This window comes from Orcinus orca, chromosome 1, assembly GCF_937001465.1.
Source record: "Orcinus orca chromosome 1, mOrcOrc1.1, whole genome shotgun sequence".
Lineage (NCBI taxonomy): Eukaryota > Metazoa > Chordata > Mammalia > Artiodactyla > Delphinidae > Orcinus > Orcinus orca.
Genome location: NC_064559.1, coordinates 105,617,399 through 105,639,338, shown reverse-complemented (window position 1 = coordinate 105,639,338; position 21,940 = coordinate 105,617,399). Strand labels below are relative to the sequence as shown.

General features: G+C 36.6%; 1 protein-coding gene across 2 annotated transcripts in view; it reads left to right on the top strand.

The window, feature by feature from the left end:
* Nucleotides 1-21,940, top strand: part of LOC101289054 (Golgi pH regulator) — a 42,450-nt gene that overhangs the window by 3,857 nt on the left and 16,653 nt on the right. For both annotated transcript variants that reach the window (XM_004285799.4, XM_033416615.2), the window contains exons 2-7: nt 4,720-4,779; nt 6,210-6,313; nt 10,811-10,917; nt 12,084-12,185; nt 15,042-15,162; nt 15,808-15,888. In XM_004285799.4, coding sequence (XP_004285847.1) covers nt 4,720-4,779; nt 6,210-6,313; nt 10,811-10,917; nt 12,084-12,185; nt 15,042-15,162; nt 15,808-15,888 — 575 coding nt within the window. The remainder of the gene's footprint in view (nt 1-4,719; nt 4,780-6,209; nt 6,314-10,810; nt 10,918-12,083; nt 12,186-15,041; nt 15,163-15,807; nt 15,889-21,940) is intronic.

Genomic DNA, 21,940 nt, shown 5'->3' with positions numbered 1-21,940 from the left:
CTGCGCCACCAGGGAAGCCCCTGGTAATGATTTATAATAGCCAAAGGATCTCCCAGGTAGTCTAGGGGTATTTTCTTCTAATCTATTCACCCTCTTCCTTTTCTACTCGGTCTGGATTCATGGATCCAAGCTACTTTCTCATACCCTCTTGTTTCTTTACCTACATATAAAAGTCCACGCTCGGATCACTGCTATAGTTTGTCTACTACTAACTCGGGCCTAAAGTCTTCTGTAGAAAATCACAACTGTGCAGATTGCCAATGCCATAAGTTTATAGACACCCTTAGCTCACTGAATCATTTTTTTTCTTGACTTTAATCAGCTGCTTGTTCCCTTCCCCTCATAATTTCTCTGAGTCTTTATCACTCTTTTCAAAGCTCCCTTTTCCATTTTCACCTCTCCTACTCTTAGCAGACCACCTTGCCTCCTACTTTATCAACAAAACTGAGGCCAAGAGGTATGAGCTCCTTCTATTTCCTATATCTTAATCTAAGCAGTTATTTATATCCGCAACCATTCCCAATTCCTTTCCTCCCATGTGAGAAAATAAGGTGCCCCTTACTCCTGTTTAAGGCAATGTTTTCCACCTGTGCCTTTGATCATGGAGCAGCTTATTGGGAAGTGGTTAAAAGCACAAGCTTTGGAGTCAGCCACCCAGACTTCAGCTTGAATCCTGATTCCGAAACTTACTATAAGTGGGTTAACTTCTGTTAAGCCTCAGCCTTCTCTATAATGAAGACAATCAAACCTACCTTATCTGTTTTTCATGATTAATGAGATTGCAAGGCTAAGCACTTAGAGTTCCTGGAATATACCATATGGTCAGTAAAAGGTAGCTGTTGCTAATAATAATAAATTAATAACATCATCAACTCACCTCCAGTGTTCTATCAGTTCCTTCTCATATTTGTTTATCTCTTTACTGCTTTCTTCCCCTTGGCCTGTAAATGTTTCTCTTTACCCCACATGCTTCCTTGGGCTACTCTCTAATGTTTTCTCTCTGTCTCATTCTCGACTGTCCCTTGGGTGATTTGTGCTTATTGTCTCTACTGCCTTACCCGCCCCCCTCCCCGCCGCGGGCATCCCCAGCCCACTAGAGTCTGGTTGCTGCCTCCACCTCACTACTCAAACTGTTTTCCAAAGGTCAGTGTTGACCTACAAGTTACCAAGTCCTTTGAGCATTTTCAGTCCTGGTTCTATTGCCCGTCTCTGCTTCATTTAACACTCCTTTAAACTCTATTTCCTTGGTTTCAGGATACCACGGTGTCCTGGTGCCTATTATTTCTCTGACCATTCCTCCTCTGTCTCCTTCCTGGTCTCTTCTTCCCATTCCTTCCCTCTACTGTTTTCTTCCTGGCATATTGCCTTCTTCACTCTACATACTATTCCTGGGTGATCTCATATTCTTTGGTGGTTTCAGCTCTTAGGTGCATCTCAGCCCTGCCTTCCTAATCTGTCTTTTATGTCAATTTGGATTGCCCTCAAGCACTTAGCACATCTAAAAGTGAATCCATCATAGTCCTATCTCCCACCCTCATTCCCAAACCTTTGTTTTCTTGCAGTAGTCTTTGTGTAAAGTGGGTGGCCTCACTCTTCATCCTGTATCCCAAACTAGTCACCTTTGATTCCTCCCTGCTGATTTTACCTTCTAAGTACTCAGATCTGTTGCCTCCTCTCTAACCACCGATGTCTTAATTCAGGCCTTTATCATCTTTCATCGGGACTGCTGCAACAACCTCCTATCATGTTTCTTTTTCTACAGTGTTGTTTCCCTCAAATAGCTACCATAATGCTCTATACAAAATAAACCCAGCCATATCTTTTCTGTATTTAAATAACTCCTCATCACCTACAGACTATGATCCAAGCTCTTTACAGTGGCCTCCAGGGCTTTCAGTCATTAGTTTTCTGTTCCTCCTCTCTTAGCCTTATTTTTAACCACTTCTTTCTTTGAATTTTATCTTCCAGCAGCACCAAACCGTGTGTAGTTACCAGTATATACCGTACTATCGGGTTGGCCCAAAAGTTCGTTCAGGTCTTTCCGTAACATAACATATTATGGAAAAACCCGCACGAACTTCTGGGCCAACCCAATATTTCTTACCTTTGTGCCTTTACTCATGCTCTTTGCTGTCTGAAAAGAAAGCCCTGTCCTTCTACCCCCACTACCTGTCTTTTACCTGCCTAATTCTTTTTCATCTTTTAAGAGTGTTTGTTTGTTTAATATTTTAGGGATGGTGGAAACCTTTGAGTGTGTGGTGAATACCTTGGAACCTCTCTCTAGAGAAATGCATATAGCATATAACTCCCAAATTTGCACATCATATCAGGTTTTAACCCTAAATTAAATCCTCCTTCATCTAAGGTATTATCATCCCCAGAAAAATGTGTCCTAACCCCCTGCCAGATTGGTTTAGTTTCCCTCTTTCATATTCTTTTACAATATCATGTGCATGTCTCACATTATGATTATTTAGTGTCTTTGCCACTATACTATACCTCCTTGAGGTAGTAACTATCTTACTCATCTTTTTGTCCCCAGCACCTAGCACAGCACATAGAAGCTATTACCAAAAAATTGAGATTGAATGTTCCTGAAGAACAAAACATCTTTCACTGTGGACCATTTATCCATTCAGCAAACATTTATGGAGAGCCTGCTATGTGCCAGGCATTGTGCTGGGTGCTGAAGATACAAAGATTAACAAGACAAACATGATCCTTATCCTCACAGAACTTACAGTCTAATGCCTTTTTAAAAAGCATGTATTTGGGCTTTCCTGGTGGTGCAGTGGTTGGGAGTCCGCCTGCCGATGCAGGGAACACGGGTTCGTGCCCCGGTGCAGGAGGATCCCACATGTCGCGGAGCAGCTGGGCCCATGAGCCATGACCGCTGAGCCTGCGCGTCCGGAGCCTGTGCTCCGCAGCGGGAGAGGCCGCGGCAGTGAGAGGCCCGCGTACCGCAAAAAAAAAAAAAAAAAAAAGCGTGTATTTAAATTAGACATTAAAAAACTGTGTGGTGAGTGCTTTTGTAAGGGAAATACAGGGTAGAATAGGATTATATAAAAAGAGCAAGTTACCTGTATTTGGGAGACCAGAGAAGGCCTTCAAGAGGTAGTAATAATTAAGTTGCTATCTGTAGGATAAGTAGGGAGGGGACTGGAGAGAAGTTCCCATCAGAGGATAACATCTGCCAAGGTCTTGGTATGAAAGAATGTTGTATCTAAAGAAGCAAAAGCAGTTCCATGTGGCTGAAAATATGAATTTGGTGGGTAGGAGGGACACAACAAGAGGAGGAGGAGTCTGCTAAACCATGCTCAAAAGTTCACACTTGCTCCTAAAGTCAGTGGGAAGGCGTAAAAGATTTTTTTTACTGAAATAATGCCATTTGCAGCAAAGTGGATGGGCCTAGAGATTATCATACTAAGTGAAGTCAGAAAGAGAAAGACAAATACCATATGATATCACTTATATGTGGAATCTAAAATATGATGCAAATGAACTTTTTTATGAAACAGAAACAGACTCACAGACATAGAAAACAAATTTATGGTTACCAAAGGGGAAAAGGGGTGGGGAAGGGATAAATTAGGAGTTTGGGATTAACAGATACAAACTACTATATATATAAAATAAACAAGGTCCTACTGGATAGCACAAGGAACCATATTCAATATTCTGTAATAAGCCATAATGGAAAAGAATATGAAAAAGAATATGTATATATATGTGTAATTGAACCATTTTGCTGTACACCAGAAACTAACACACCATTGTAAAGCAACTATAATTTTTTTAAAAAATGTTATTCTTCAATAAAGTTCCTAGCCAATATAAGAAGAAAAGAGGAGTTGTGTCAGAGTGTGTGTATGTAGAGAAAGTTCTATTTACCAGTGGAAAACAAATGAGCTTTAGAAAGCTGAACGGAGCTGTCATGTGGCTACTGTCTCTGATGCCAGCTTGAACCAAAACTGACAACGTGAGATCCTGCAATCTTTTGGCTTTATACTGAGATGGAAACCACTTTAGTGGATTAGGCAAGACGGTGGAGAATCAGAGAAAGGTCCATGAAGGAAAACATATAGAAAATATCACTCTGTCTACTACTTTCCTTTTTTTTTTTTTGCGGTACGTGGGCCTCTCACTGTTGTTTGCGGAGCACAGGCTCCGGACGCGCAGGCTCAGCGGCCATGGCTCACGGGTCTAGCCGCTCCGCGGCATGTGGGATCTTCCCGGACTGGGGCACGAACCCGCGTCCCCTGCATCGGCAGGCGGACTCTCAACCATTGTGCCACCAGGGAAGCCCCACTACTTTCCTTTTTTAAAAAAAATCTTAAAAATAACTCCTTTTCCTTGAAGTTGTTTTGTTTTTCTAAATACTTGTAAGCAAGAATCATCTGTAAGAAACAAGTTTCAGTGACTCCTTTTTTATTTGCTAATTTCTCTGGCTCATAAAATGACTATCATAAGATTACAGGAAAAATATATACTTTAATTTTTTGTCTAACTTAAACAAGGATAATTTCAAAAATTGAAGAGCCTTTTAACATCTAGTCTCAGTGTTGAGGACTTTAATAAGTAGATCTTATATGGGTGGATGTCGTCTTTAATCTCTGAAATAAGCTATTTAGTTAGGCGACCTTTTATCGTAAAATAGTCTGTAGAAGACATTTCTCAAAAGATTATGTATATTGACCTTCTATCTTCTTTCTCCCCCAGATATTTTTCTTTGGATTTGGGTGGCTTTTTTTCATGCGACAACTGTTTAAGGACTACGAGGTGAGAAGAGATCATTTTGATTATGCTAATATTATATGAATTTAGATTGTTTTAAATGAGACAAGAAAAATACCTCCATTAAAGAAAAATCATGTTCGAGAAAGACAAATATCATATGATATCACTTATATGTGAAATCTAAAGAAAATGATACAAGTGAACTTATTTACAAAACAGAAGTAGACTCACAGACGTAGAAAACAAACTCATGGTTACCAAAGGGGAAAGTGGGGGGTTGGGGGGGGTAAACTGGGAGTTTGGTTTTAACAGACATACACACTACTATATATAAAGTAGATAAACAACAAGGACCTACTGTAGACCACAGGGAACTGTAGTCAGTATCTTGTAATAACCTATAATGGAAAGGAATCTGAAAACGTATATATATATATAAATATATATATATATATATATATATCTGAATCAGCTGTACACATGAAACATTGTAAATCAGCTATACTTCAATTAAAAACAAAATGAGTTATGCTTGAACTTCCATGACCTGTGATGGTCAAGAAAAAAAAAGAAAAATCACGTTTACTCCCAAGATGGGAAGTTTTTGCCACTATATAATTCTTAAATTGGAGAATATAATCAAGCTTAGTTGATTTTTTTTTTTTTTTTAGGCAAATCGTGTATAGCCCAGGAGCCAGGATCAAGAAATATCATGCCTTAGTCATATCAGTATATATACCAATAGCAGATAGTTATTCTTTGGGAGAGAATTTAACTTATAATGTCTCATAATGTGCTCATTCATTTGGTATCTGGCCTTCAGTGTTAATTACCAATCGTACATCCTAAGTTAATACCAAATTCTAAGGTTGGTTCGATTCGTATCTTAAGCCTTGAATTCAGAAAGACAACAGCCTACTCTGGACATTTCCTAATTAATCTTTCTCATTTAGTAATAAGCTCAATGGTTATGGACTATCTGGGGTCATTTCTAGTATGTTCTCCATTAAACTTCCCCAGGGAGTTTGAGTTATTGTCTGAAATAGCCCAGAATTCCAGAGATTCTGTTCTGCTCCATACTTTAAGGCCTCCTAGGGAAGGTTCTAAAACTGGTTCAAGGTCTGCAGAATGTTGAAGTAACCCTTTTAGCACTAACCTGTATATATAGATCTGTAATTTTTTTTGTCAGTGTGCATCAGGAATTCTAAATGCTACTTCTGACCCTGTCACTTCATCTTCTTGTGCTTTAAATTTTTCATCCACAGGAGGAGGATGATAATAGTGACCCATGAATTAGAAGTACTACCTACTTTCATCTATTCCTTTAGCTCCAGACTAGTTACTGTCATGGCCCTGTTTCTAATAACTTGAGAATTTCCTTAACATAAGTTTTCTGACTTGTAACCAGAAGGTTATCAACTCAATATTTCACATAAGGAAATGACTTTTAGTCTCTATTTGACTTTTAACAGGTGCGTCAGTATGTGGTACAGGTGATCTTCTCTGTGACTTTTGCATTTTCTTGCACCATGTTTGAGCTCATCATCTTTGAAATCTTAGGAGTATTGAATAGCAGGTGAGTAAGAGTACTAATTCGCTATCCTCTTAGAGACCTATGTTACTTTCTTTATGGTGCAAGATTTACTGGGATCCCATACCTGAAAAAATGTGTCTGATATGGGGTTAATATCCAAAGCATATAAACGACTCATATAACTCAATAGCAAGAAAACCAAATAATCCAATTTAAAAATGGGCAAAGGACCTGAATAGACATTTTTCCAAAGAAGATTTACAGGCCAACAGGTACATGAGAAAATGCTCAACGTTACCAGTCATTAGGGAGATGCAAATTAAAATCACAATGAAAACAGTAAAACCACACCTCAGATCCGTTAGAGTGGCTACATCAAAAAGACAAAAGAGGGCTTCCCTGGTGGTACAGTGGTTAAGAATCCACCTGCCAATACAGGGGACACGGGTTTGAGCCCTGGTCTAGGAAGATCCCACATGCCATGGAGCAACTAAGCCAGTGCGCCACAACTACTGAGCCTGCGCTCTAGAGCCTGTGAGCCACAACTAATGAGCCTGCACGCCACAACTACTGAAGCCTGTGTGCCTAGAGCCCATGCTCCGCAACAAGAGAAGCCACTGCAATGAGAAGTCCACGCACTGCAATGAAGAGTAGCCCCCTCTCACCACAACTAGAGAAAGCCCACACGCAGCAGCAAAGACCCAACACAGCCAAAATAAATAAATAAATAAATTTTTCAAAAAATTAAAAAAAGACAAAAGATAACAAATAGTGGTGTGGATGTGGAGAAAAGGGAACCCTTGTGCACTGCTGATGGGATTGTAAATTGATATAGCCACCATGGAAAACAGTGTGGAGGCTCCTCAAAAAACTGAAAATAGAACTACCATATGATCCAGCAATTCCACTTCTGGAAATATATCCAAAGGAAATTAAAACACTGACTCGAAAGAGTATCTGCACCCCATGTTCATAACAACATTATTTACAATAGCCAAGATATGGAAAAAACCTAAGTGTCCATCAAAGGTTGAATGGATAAAGTGTGGAATGTATATACAATGGAATATTATTCAATCACAAAAAATGAAGAAATCCTACCATTTGTGATAACACAGATGGACCTTGAAGGCATTATGCTAAGTGAAATAAGTCAGACAGAGAAAGACAAATACCGTATGATTTCACTTATATGTGGAACCTAAAAACAAAAATAAGAACACCAAACTCATAGAAAAAGAGATCAGATTGGTAGTTGCGAGAGGCGGGGTGTTTGAGGAGGGGGAATTGGAGGAAGGTGGTCAAAAGGTACAAATTTCCAGTTATAAGGTAAATAAGTTCTAGAACACTGCTGTGTGATATATAGGAAATTTAAGAGAGTAAATCCTAAGAGATCTCAACACAAGGAGATTTTTTTTTGTATCTATACGAGAGAATGATGTTAACTAAACCTTTTGTAATAATTTCGCAGCATGTGTAAGTCAAACCATCATTCTAGACACCTTAAGCTTATACAGTGGTCTATGTTAGTTATTTCTCGATAAAACTAGAAAATAAAATTTATTATCACAACCTGGAAGTTTTACTGATATCTAAGCAGAGGTCAGCAACCTTTCCTGTAAAGAGCCAGATAGTAAATATTTTAGACTTTGTGGGCCACACCGTTTCTATTGCAACTACTCAGCTCTGCTGTTGTAGAGCCAAAGCAGCCACAGGCAATATGTAGTCAAATGGGTGTGACTGTGTTCCAGTAAAACTTCATTTATAAAAACAGGTGCCTGGCTGGCCATAAGTAGCGATCTAAGAAGTGTAGAAAGGACTATGACTCAGATAGTCTAAAACCAAAATTATTGTTTTTGGTAGCTGATGTCCCCCAACTTTTGACTCATTTATAATTAACAATCCCATATAGTAAGACACCTCACTCAGTTACTTGGATTTATATTCCTCAAATAGCTTATCTTAAAGAGTATGGAAGTAGCATTGCTAAAATCTCGTTCTTCTTTAGGTGCTTTTTTGGGGGATTGGGTAGGCTGAGACATGTCTTCAGTTATACCTATTTTTTCATACTAACATTTGGTCCTACTATGTAACAGAATTATGGACCGTGATCATATATTATTACCTGTGCATTGACTATTCAGAATACTTTTCAAAGGAAAATCTTGGACCTGACCAAGAGTATTCTTTTGGCTCCTCTCTAAACAGAGGTGGTATAGCCTCCTATTCAAATATGTAATCTTGTTGGTATCCTTAATTTTCTCAAGAGAATGTCATTTTACCCTCAGCTCAAATGACAGTTAAAATATATGGTTTGCTTTTAATTGGCAATATGGATTACACGTGTCATTTCAAACCCACTGCCTCCCAATATCTTTCAGAAACTTAGCTGAAATACTAAGTATGATTGCCTGGAGGATGTGCATATTGTTTGTTTCTCAATATGCTCAAAAGTGGGTAATCCAGATGAGCAAAAGCTGTCAGTTTATCTAAACCAAATGGTATTGGCTCTCTGTAGGGTAGCCTTTACTGAATAGCTCTTTATTTTATGATTCCTGCCATCTACACTAAGGAGTAAGCAGAAGAAATAGCCCTCTGAAACTCATCAGTGTTTCTCTTGAAAGGATGTTGTGAAGAACATTGTTAATTGCCCTCATATTTTCTTCTTTATGAAATCTTTGGAGAAATTTCAATATGATCGTGGTAATAATTCAGTAATAATAAATCAGTAGTAATTATGCTTACTTTATGTAATTTGTTTTTCTTACATACACTATGATTTATCTAACTGATCAATTTTTCTATTTTACATTGACTATTAGAAAACGTAAAGCTAAATTTATGACCCACCTGTAGCAAGTTTCTAGAACTTTATGGTGAGCATTTTCATAATAACCATCAGGCCTGCCCTGATATTCTACCTATATTTTGCCACTGTTTTTCCTTCCTTTCTTATTTCCTTATAGTTTATTTCATCATCCTGTATTTTATATGTACTCATAAACCACTTAACCACTTAACCTTTTTTGAAACAAGGCCTAGTTTTAAGTAAGTTTAAAATCAATAAACTTGACACCATCAAGAAAGTGAACAGATATCCCACAAATTGGAGAAAATTTTTGTAAATCATGAATCTGCTATGGGACTTCAATCTAGAATATATAAAGAACTCTTACAACTCAATAATAAAAAGACAAATATCACAATTAAAAAATGGACAAAGGATCTGAATAGGCATTTCTCCAAATAAGATATGCAAATGGACAATAAACACATGAAAAGATGCTCAACATCTTTAGCCATCAGGGAAATGCAAATCAAAACCACAATGTAATACCACTTGACACCCACTAGGATGGCTATAACCAAAAAGACAATAACAAGTGTTGACAAGGCTGTGGAGAAATTGGAACCCTCATTTGCTATGGGTAAAAGGTAAATGATACAGCCACTTTGCAAAATAATGGCAGTCTTCAAAAAATTAAATATAGTTATTATATGACCCAGCAATTCCACTCCCTGGTAGATACCTAAAGAGAAATTAAAACATGTCTACACAAAAAACTCCTATATGAATATTTATAGCATTGCTATTTATAATAGCTAAAAAGTAGAACAACCCAAATGTTCACCAACTAATGAATGGATAAACAAGATGTGGTATATTCATATAATAGTATGAATATTATTCAGCCATAAAAAGGAATGAAGTATCAATAGATGCTACACATTGTTGAACCTTGAAAACATTATGCTAAGTTAAAGAAGTCAGTCACAAAAGATCACATATTACATGATTCCACATATATGAGATGTCCAGAATATGTAAGTCCATAGAGACAGAGAGTATATTGGTGGTTTCCTAGGGCTGGGGAGGTTGAAAGGAAAGGGGAGTGATTGCTAATGGGTACTGGGTTTCATCATGGAGTGAGAAAAATGTTCTAAAATTGATTGTAGTGATGGTTGCACAATGATGTGACTATACTAAAAACCATTATATTGTACACTTTAAACATGTGAATTATGTCTCAATAAATTGTTATAAAAAGAAGTCCTAAAATATTTTAATCAATAAGTAAAATATATTTTATAAGCAGTAGTAAAAGTGGTCATGCAAATCAGATGTTTATACTGAGAGTACAGAAGAAGTATTTATGTGTCTTTATAACACATATTAACATTTATTTTCTTTTAACTCATATTGAAATAGGACTCCCAGTGGTAAGTGAAACAAGTCATTCTACCAATAATATATATTGGTAAATGTTATTATACATTGTCTATGAATATGACTAGAGCATTAACAGTCTCAATTTAATAAGTAAAATTCTTAGGAGGTTAAGATGGCCATATATACCTTTCAGAACTTTGTAATTTTTAATCTCTATAAATGAGCAGATAGTAACAACCTAGTTGACTAATTAGATGGGATATATTCAGTATTGAGTTCAAAGAGCAAGAGATCCTTTGGAAGACTAAAGAGAGTGAAAGTAGCTGCCCTCTTCCCCTCTTAGTGATATTCTTTGACATTTGTTTCAGCTCCCGTTATTTTCACTGGAAAATGAACCTGTGTGTAATTCTGTTGATCCTGGTTTTCATGGTGCCTTTTTACATTGGCTATTTTATTGTGAGCAACATCCGACTATGTGAGTATTTTACCCTCGTGTCAGCACATAAGATGAGTATTCTTAGGGATTGAGGGTGTAGAGAGTTTCATTTCTATATTACTTTCAGTAGCTACTGTTGTTTGAGGGCACCTCATACACAGCATCTTTGAAAGATTGGTACAAGGGGCTTCCCTCGTGGCACAGTGGTTGAGAGTTCGCCTGCCGATGCAGGGGACACGGGTTCGTGCCCTGGTCTGGGAAGATCCCACATGCCGCGGAGCGGCTAGGCCCGTGAGCCATGGCCGCTGAGCCTGCGCGTCTGGAGCCTGTGCTCCACAATGGGAGAGGCCACAACAGTGAGAGGCCCACGTACCACAAAAAAAAAAAAAAAAAAAAAGATTGGTACAAAATAAATACTGAATGAATGATTAGGTTATTTGTCCTGCCACAGCTTTATTTGTTTCTACTATAATATCTTTCCTTTCATTTTTCCAATGCAGGGTACTATTTGTACTTTCTGATTTGTACTGGGAATTGTTATTAGTACTTTATCAGAAAATGACCTTTTTCCCCCCTTTAACTGTCATTTTAAAAGACTTCTTGCATTCTTTTTCTTTAATTTATTTATTTATTTATTTTTGGCTGCATTGGGTCCTCATTGCTGCACGCAGGCTTTCTCTAGTTGCGGGGAGAGAGGGCTACTCTTTGTTGTGGTGCAGGGGCTTCTCAGGGCGGTGGCTTCCCTTGTTGCAGAGCACAGACTCTAGGGCACGCGGGCTTCAGTAGCTGCAGCGCAAGGGCTCAGTAGTTGTGGCTCATGGGCTCTAGAGCACAGGCTCAGTAGTTGTGGCACACAGGCTTAGTTGCTTCACAGCATGTGGGATCTTCCTGGACCAGGGCTCAAGCCCGTGTCTCCTGCATTGGCAGGCAGATTCTTAACCACTGTGCCACCAGGGAAACCCAAGAATTCTTGCATTCTTAAAAAAAAAGAAATGTCTCCCCTAACTCAACCCACATCTTAATTTCAGCCAAATTTCTCTTATGATGGTAAGAGGTTTAGAAAACAATTTCTAAAACTTATATTGTTCCATCATTCATTTGCCAAGTGAGCAAGCCAACCAAATATTAATTAGAATGATCCCATAAACTTATGTAGAGAAAGCTCTTTATCATATATCTATTTCACCTTGTCTCCTCTTTCTTAGTGCATAAACAGCGACTGCTTTTTTCCTGTCTCTTATGGTTGACCTTTATGTATTTCTTCTGGAAACTAGGAGATCCATTTCCCATTCTCAGCCCAAAACATGGTGAGTGTATATGTGGTGGGGAGAGGGAAAGTGTTGTTTATAATTTTCTAATTTGAAAAAAATCAATTTTGAGTTATAAATATCAAATATATATACACATAGTAAATATATAGTAAATATATAAACACATAGTTGCCAATTGTGATTATTATCATCACGGAGCAAACAGGTTGCTATGATAGAGAATAATGCAGATAAGGATATCAAATTTAATGCAAGGCCTTAGCGTCAACCTTTCTGAGGAGGTGGTATTCAAGCTGAGATTTAAAGGACAAGATCAAAGGTAGACCCAGCAGGAAGGCACAGGAAACATCATGTAAAGCCCTAAGGTAAAAAAAGACTGGTGTATTCAAGAGTGAGTAAGAGACAGAATGGAGACTAGTGGTATAGATTTTTTATTTGGGTGACTAGATAGCTGGTGATGTCATTTGCTGAGATAAGTAATACAGAAGAAGGAAGATAATTTTAGTTTCGAATATGTTGAATTTGATTTGCCTGTGTGCATCTAAGTGATATTCAGTAGGTAATTGGATACACAAGCCAGGAACTTAGGAAAAAGGTATGGATTTATCTGTCCTCTTGGAGATAATTTCAGGAATCTGAAAAGTTAGACGTCAGCTAAATGCCATTAGGTGAGACTGGGGAAACAGGCAAGATCACCCAAGGAAAATATATAGACAGAAATGAAAGAAGGAATTCTGGCCCATGCAGAGCAAAAAAAAAAAAAACCAAGAAAAAGCAAGTAGAGAAGGAAATGGGAAAACCAAGGGAAATTGTGGTATGAAAGCCAAGAAAGGAAAATAATTTTAAATAGGAATGATTCAGTGTCATAAATGATTAAATAAAACAAGGATTGGAAAATGTTGTTGAATTTTGCAACCAGAAGAAAATTTGTGACCATATTATAATAATGGCTAAGAGTCCAAGCTCTAGAGCTAGCCTGTTTGGGTTTTAATCCTGACTCTGCCCCTTGTTAGCTGTGTGGCCTTGACTAAGTTACTTGACCTCTCTGTGCCTCCATTTCCTCATCTGTAAAATGTGATATTCAATAATATCCACCTCATAGGGTTGTTATGAGGATTAAATTAATTGTAAGTAGAATACTTAAAACAGTACCTGTTATATAACAGGTGCTTGGTGAGTGTTACCTATTCTATTGTCATTACAATTATTAATGAAAATACTTTTCATTGGTGAAGAAGAATGGGTTAAAAGCTGAATTGCAGCCAATTGAAGAATAAATGGAGGTGAAAGAAGCTTGGCTATTAAGGGGTAGATAGAGAGGATTGGTAACTAGATGTAAACTCAAGGCCAAGGACAGACTTTTTCTTAGGAAAGAGACTTGAAACTGAAAGGAAAGAACCAGCAAAGGAGGAAAGATTGAAGATACGAGAGATAAGAGGACAGGAAATGGAACAAGATTTTGGAGGAGGTGGAAGGGAAATTAGATCAAAAGCACAGGTAGAGAAGTCTTAGCTTTGGACACCATCTTGTTCTGAGGGGGGCAAGTTGGAAGGATGATTACAGATGTAAATATTTATAGTAGAATGAAGGTAGTTTATGTCTAATAACTTCTTTCTTATATAATAAGCACATTAGCTAAAAAGAACAGATTGGAAAAATGAGTTAAAGAGTATCTGCTGAGGGGTAGGGGGAGAAATGGCTGACCAAGGGCGAGAAAAGGATTCCTTAGTAGTGTGTGATTTCTGTTAAGACTGGAGACCATACACCTGTAATGGCATCAGTGTCAGTATGCATTCTAGCAGTTTGGGGCAGCTCAGTCATGGGCACAGGGAAGGCAGAGTGTTAGACTAATCCAGAGTTGGGAGTTTGCAGGATCAGTGCTTCAGGAGAAGAGTAGAGGACTGAAAGTCCTGGAGAGAGAAGTTAAAGCAAACAAGCTTGGAGTCCAAGCTCAGCAAAGAAGGAAATGGAAGCTTGGAGGAGGCAAAAGATTAGAGACCAGCAGTCATAATGACCTCTAAAATGGTGTAGTGGAAATACAGGCACAAGAGGACTCAAATATTGGAAGTTCAGCTTCAAAGCTAGTAGAATTCCTGAACGGGTGCTCTGGCATTAGGCCTTAGGAGTGGTTGGCTGAAGTGATTCTATCCTAGAAATAGGAAGTGAAAACAAACTTAAACTAGTTTTTTCCTGTGACACTAAACTTCCTGAGTTATTCTTAGCATTGCTTTCTCTCATGTATCCCCAATACATCAACAATAGCATTTATTTTAACTACCAAGTTGATTTTCAGCCTTCTCAAATAATAGGAAACAGTTGATAATTAGAATACAACTGAGTATCAAAAACTCACGTACTTACATTTGAATTACTCATTCTATAAATTCAGCCCATTTATTAGATGCATTATGTGTGTATTGATGGCAAAAATGAATAAGACAAAGGTAGGTAAAGAGCTTATGACATTAGGGGAAAATGTATAGATTGAAGTTAACTATAGTAAGAAGTAGTATCTGCTATTTATACTTTTCCAGCAGATTTGCTTTCCTAATTTTTTTGCCAAACCTTTTACTAAAAGTACTACCTTACTTTGTTAGAGTTCACACTACCTTGAATAAATAGACAATAAGTGTTACTTATAACTGTTGTTATTATTATTATTTTACTATTACCATTACCCAAGAATAGAATGATTCTGGAAGCATTTGAGATAAGAAGAAAATCAATAGACATATTTATTAGAGAAAAATCTACATATTAATAATTAAAATTTAGCTTATGTAAGTTAGCTAAAAGTAATGGTTGCTGTTTTCAGTGATGTTTCCTTTTGCTGTGCAGGTGAAAGCCGTTTTACCTGTATCACCTGGCATTAATGTGCTTTGATATTTTTAGGGATCTTGTCCATAGAACAACTCATCAGCCGGGTAGGTGTGATTGGGGTGACTCTCATGGCTCTTCTTTCTGGATTTGGTGCTGTCAACTGCCCATACACTTACCTGTCCTACTTCCTCAGGTAACAAGAGTTTTGTCTCTTCTTTTTTCCCATTACTTATTGAATACATATGTCATATCGTGCCACCATCATTAATACTTAAATATTAGATCTATGACACTGCCTTTTTACTCTTCTCTGTCCTCATGGGCATTGACCTAGGAATCTTTCAAATAAATCTTATCACTTATATTGCTTGCCCTTGTTATTTGTCCTACATTTATTTATTTTTAAAATGGCAATTTCAATCTGACCTTCTCCACCCCCTTTTCACCCCCACTTTTTAAAGACACATTTTTAGTGGACAGCAATGTGAGCTAGTCTCAACTTCAGCAAATCAGTTCCTCCCAAAAGTAGAACAGTAGATGACAATGCCAAGTTAAAACTGTGTATACACGTATATCCTAAATGTCACTGGATCAAAGTTAAGCAAGTCTATAAGAGAGCTAGTTACCTTCCACTTCCCTGAGGCCCCAGAAGAATTAGCTATTAAAAAATGACAACAAAAACATTTTTGCTTATTATAGTTATTTTAATATTCCTCAGAAAAAATACAGTTCCTTGAATTATAGGGTAACAATTGAGGTTTATGTGTTTCTCCAGCTGCCTTGTATTATGCCCAGGGATGGAACCCAAAACTTTGCTAACAGCTTGTGCTTATTATAGGAATGTGACTGACACAGATATTGTAGCCCTGGAACGGCGACTACTCCAAACCATGGATATGATCATAAGCAAAAAGAAAAGGTAAGATATCAGCACATTAATGCTGTTAGAATTTCTCAACAAGGAAATTTGACATGAATTGGTGCTAACAGGAAATTTCATCTCATTTCATTTTTAAGTTAGGGAACCATCAAAGACTTAGTGTCTAATCTTATGTGAAAGAAAATTTTCAAATTCAACCTTAGTTCCTAACTTTAGATAAATTCTCTTGAGATAAATTTTAGAATAACTTTTATATTTGAGGGTATTCTACACTGGATGTTTTAAAAGTCTATTGTGCTGCATTTTTACAAACTTTTTCATGCCTTATTTCAACTTCCCTTTCTCCAACTACTTTAAAAAATCCTTCAAGTCTTCCAGCTATTGTTGTTGTTTTTATTATTTAAAAACTACTTTTAAAGTGTATGTTTTTGAGGTGACATTTCTAGAAATCTGTATCACAGCGGGTAGAAGCATAGGCTCTAGATTCATACTATCTGAATCTGAATCTTTGGCCTACAACTCACAGTGTGACTTTGAGCTAGTTGCTTTATTTCTTTATGTCTTGGTTTCCTTATCTGTAAAATGGAAATAATAATAATGAGTTGACTAACATGTAGAGTTCTTAGAACAGTGAACTATACATAGCCAAGGAAAACTATCTAACTTATTAATAATCTCAGCAGGAGAATCATTTGGTTTTAATACTTTACCTTTATTTATTCATTCATATAGTCATTCACTTAATAATTATATAGAAAGCCTACTTTATGCGAGGCACTGTACTAAATGCTGAATACTACATAGAGATAGAATGATGAACGAGGTAATCAGTTCCTACCTTCATGAAGCTTATTGGTCTACTGTTTTTATTAGAGTTATTAGTACTCATATAAAAATGATGTCATAGAAGTTTTAAATTGCATGAGTGTTTTTCCATTTCATGTTTCTTCTTTCAACACTTTACTGTAGTAAGATACATAATCAAGTCAAAGAAGACTTAATATAAGAGATAACAATAGACATTAGAGTGATAAAGAGGTCCAGATTCACCAACTAATTATTTATCTCCATTTGTATACATCTTTACTAAGGGAGTGGAAGTAGATACACATGTGTATACATTTGTTTACTTATATATGTTTTGTTCACATTCATGCTCTACAGTTTATTTTACATGAATGAATATGAATGTAGATGTTTAGAATATAACAACAAGAGCAACATTGTTCAATATTAAAAGATACTTGTATAGGAACATACTATTTTGATTCCCATGATCATTCTCCCTTGTACTATATTTATTTTATTTATATAGAGAGATGAATACAAAGTCATGACCCATGTCATTGTGGATGTGCACTTTTAAGCCATTTCATCACTAGTCATGCTGAGGAATTGGCTCTGATCTATACATGTACCCCTATAGACCTTGTTAAGTCAGGGTCTGGGATGGTTTGTGGTCCTGCCGTAGGTCTTACTAATTTGAGTGGCTCTCAGAAGAATCAGCCTCCCAACTTAACCTAATTATCACAGTTCTTTACCCAGTGGAGCTAACAGGGCAGATAGACAGCTAACATGACAACACTGCGACCTTTGAGGTTCATACAATGTCCTTGCTATTTACCAAAATATTGAAAAAATGTTTCCAGAAACACTCATAGCTGCAGAAGAGTAGTGACCAGAAAACATCTTTCAATTTAACAGCAGAGGGCCCTAGTGAGATGACATACACGAAAAATAGTATCTGTTATGTACAGAAAAGTTAATGGTTGAAAATGGGGGCAGGAAAGAGGCATACTGTCTTCTCACTTGGAACACTGAATAGAGGATAAGGTTTATAGTATTTGGAAAATATTCATCAAAAACCTAGTTCAGATAGTATAAATATGCTGAGTTAGTGATCAAAGCCTTTCAGCTTTTTTCAGTTTGGGAGAATTAAGTGACCTGTTATTTTGTTTTATTTTTCTGTTGACTTAGATTTTAAAGCTTTTGTTTTGAGATCTATGATATAACTGAAGTACAGTCTTTTTTCACAAACAATATTAGTTTTGAAATTGTAGTTTTGTAGAAGATAAAAAATACAGTTATGCAACTACACACCATGGTATAAGGAAAAGAACTTGAACTAGACAATCACTTTACAAGAAACTTGTTAAGTCATCTTGAGCAAATACTAAACTATCTCAGTTTTCTCATTTGTAAAATGGTGGGGTTAACTAAAGGGTCTCTAGGATCCCTTTCAACCCACAAATTCTGAATTTATACTTTTTCACACAGCTTATGACATACAAAAACAAAAAACCTAGAGTACATAGAGTATGTAAAAGTTAATGCAAGCTATTACTATGAGGAAAAACCTTATCCCTACCCTTGAATTAGAAACAGGAAAAATTGTTAAAAACAAATATTCAAAGGCAATGGAAAATGAACAGAGACAGGTAGAAATTTGAAGAGTGTCAGGTAACTGCATGTTTGTGGTTTTCTTGCCTCGGAGTGCTCTTCAACCACTGCCCACTCAAGTATACAGATTGATAGAGTTCAAATCAGCAGAGTAACTGGAAAATTTAAAGGGAAAATTTTGAAAGCAAGAGAGATTCAGAAGGACTGAGATCTACAATCTACATATAAACTCTGCCCAAATCCCTGCCTCATCACTAAACTATGCATGTGTAGAGGAAATACCAGAGAGCTGAGAAGTAGGCGGAAACTAGAAAGGGGTCTACCCTTGAAAGACAGCATTGCCTCTTAATGAGATTTGCAAGTTTGTTGTGTCTTTGACTGAGTGCATTGTCTGAACAGTATGTAAGTTAGACATTGTTGGATGACAGAAAGTGACAGGTATGTAAGTTAGACAAGTTGGATGACAGAAAGTGAAATTCTTACTTGGCTTGAGGTGTCAGAAGGTACAACTCAGGACTGGCAAAGCAATTAGAAATTTAGGAGGGATCCCTAGAAACAAAGGGACCACAGAGAGGGTAAGCAAGGCCTAAAATCTGATTATAAAATCTGCCCAAATTCTTTGTTGACCACTAACCTGCTCAGGCTCAGAGGAAGCCACCAGAGAGTCAGGCTAAAGAAAGAGCCGCTAAGAGTTGAAAAGCTGAGCAGAAACGTTAGTTACTGCACACAGTAAGTATGACAGTTTCACATTTCGAGTCCAGGTAAATTAACTGCTTACTAGAACAAAAAAAGAGCAGTCCTCAGAAAAATAAAACAGATTCCAAAGCCACTAAAACATAATATCTACAATGTCAAGTTTTCAATCAGAACTTACTAGACATACAAAGAAACAGAACTGTGCAACCCATATTCAAGATAAAAAGCAACTAATAGACACAACTCCAGGGGGGCCGAGATAACAGATTTAGCAAACAGACTTGAAAACAGCTATTATAAATACATTCAAAGAAATGAAGGAAGCATAATATTAATTAGTGAACAGAAAAGGAGTCTCAAAAGAGAAATAGAAACTATATTTTAAAAAAGAAACAAAAGAAAATTCAAACCTGAAAACTACAGTAACTGAAATGAAAAGTTTACTATGTAGACTTAGCAGAATTGAGATGGCAGAAGAAAGAATCAGTGAACTTGAAGGCAGATCAATAGAAATTATTCAGTCTGAACAATAGAGAAATCAAAGATGGAAGAAAACTGAACAAAATCTCAGGATGAAGCAATATCAAGCAGTCTAAATACTTGTAGTTGGAGTCCTAGAAGAAGGAGAAAGGGGCCAAAAAAGTACTTGAAAAAATAATGGCCAAAAGCTTTCCAAATTTGGTGGAAAACATTAATTTACAGATCTAAGAGGCTTAAGTAGGGGAACCACAAAACTACACCTAGGTTTATATAGTCAAATTGCTAAAAGATAAAGAAAAAATCTTGAAAGCATCAAGAGAAAAATGATAAATATAGGGGAACAACAAAAAAAGTAATGGTTGCTGAACAAGGTTGTAGAATACAAAGTAAACATACAAAAATTAATTGTATTTTTATATTACTAGAAATTAAAAATACAGTACAAATTACAGTCACTCAAAAAAAAATACTTAGGTATAAATCTAACACAACACGTACAGGACTTATATGCTGAAAACTATGAAGTGCCGATGAAAGAAATCAAAGGTCTAAATAGAGAAACATACCATGTTTAATAGATTGGAAGACTCAACGTAGTAAAGATGTTAATTCTTCCCACATTGATGTACACGTTTAATGTAAGTCATTTCAAAATCCCAGCAAGATTTTTTGTAGATACACACAAAATTATTCTAAAGTTTATATGGAGACACAAAAGTACTAGACACTTTCTCAAAATAGCTAAAACAATTTTGAAAAAGTAAAATGAACAGTATCAGTCTATCTGATTTCAAAACTTATTATACAGCTATAATCAAGGATTATATTGGCAGAGGTATAGACACATAGACCAATGGAGCAGAATAGAGGACTCAGACCAACAGAAAAATGCCCAACTAATTTGTTTACAAATTTGCAAAATCAATTCAGTGGAGGAAAGATAGCCTTTTCAACAAATGGTGCTTGAACAATTGGACATCCACAGATTTTTTTTAAATGAATCTCAGTGTAAGTCTCACACCTTATACAAAAATTAATTCAAAATGTAAAACTATAAAACTTGGTAGAAAATAGGAGAAATATTTGAAATCTAGGGCTACACAAGAGTTCTTAGACTTGGCACCAAAAGCACAATTTATAAAAGGAAAAATTGATAAATTGGACTTCATCAAAATGAAAAAATTTCACTCTGTGAAAAACCCTGCTAAGAGGATGAAAAGAAAAATTACAGACTGGGAGAGAGTATTTGCAAACCACATATCTGAGAAAGAACTAACTTTCACAAGTTAGAGAAAAAAAAAAAAAACAGTCCAGTTAGAAGTTGGGCAAAAGACCTGCACAGACACTCACTGTACACGTTGTATAAATGGCAATTAAGCACATGAAAAGGCTTTTTAACATCATTAGCCGTTAGAGAAATGCAATTAAAACTATGAGCTATTACTACATACCTATTAGAATGACTAAAATAAAAATTAGTGACAACAACAAATGCTAGTAAGGATGCAGAGAAACTGGATCACTCATACATTGCTGGTTAGAATGTGGAATAGTATAGTAACTCTGGAACACAGTTTAGCAGTTTCTTAAAAAAACTAAACATGCAACTATTACACAACATAGCAGTTGCACTCCTGGGTACTTTTTCCAGAGGAATGAAGACTTATCTTCACACAAAAATTTGTGCCTTAATGTTTATAGCAGTTTTATTGATATTAGCCAGAAATGGAAATAATCCAGATATCCTTTAATGGATAAATAGTTAAAGTGTGGTTTATCCATACCACAGAATACTGCTGAGTGATAAGAAGTTATGAACTACTGATAGATGCAACAACCTGTATGAATCTCCAGAAAATTATGCTGAGTAAAAAAGCCAATTCACAAAGGGTGCATACGGTATGATTCTATTTATATAACATTTTTTTAATGACAAAATGGAAGTGGAAACAGATTCGTGGTTGCCAGGGGTTAAAGAAGACCTGGGGGTGGGAGGAGGGAAGTGGGCTATACAAGGGCAACATGAGGAATCCTTGTAGTAATGGAAATGTTCTGTATTTTGACTCTATAAGTGTCAGTATCCTGGTTGTGATATTGTACCCACAAGATTTCCATTGGGGAAAGGTGGGTAAAGGGTACATGGTATCTCTGTATTTTTTTTATAACCCCATGTGGATTTACAGTTATCTCAAAAGAAAATGTTTAATTAAAAAAGTAATTGCTGACTTCCAACCAGAAGCGATGGATACCAGAAAACGGTAGAATGGAGTATTTAAACCATAGTAGACATTTTTCAGCTTCTTTACGTGCAAACTACTACCAAGTACATACTTCTTCTAGTGATTACCTCTTTGCCTGTTGTGGGGCCACAATGCAGTGTCTGTCATCTTTACATGTTCAAGAGGTTCCACTCCACAGCCAGTCATTATGTTTATTGTATTATAGACATTGAAACTAAGGACAACAGAAATGCGCTTCTGTGCGCCCTATCTCCCTCTGCCTTCCTTTAATTCAG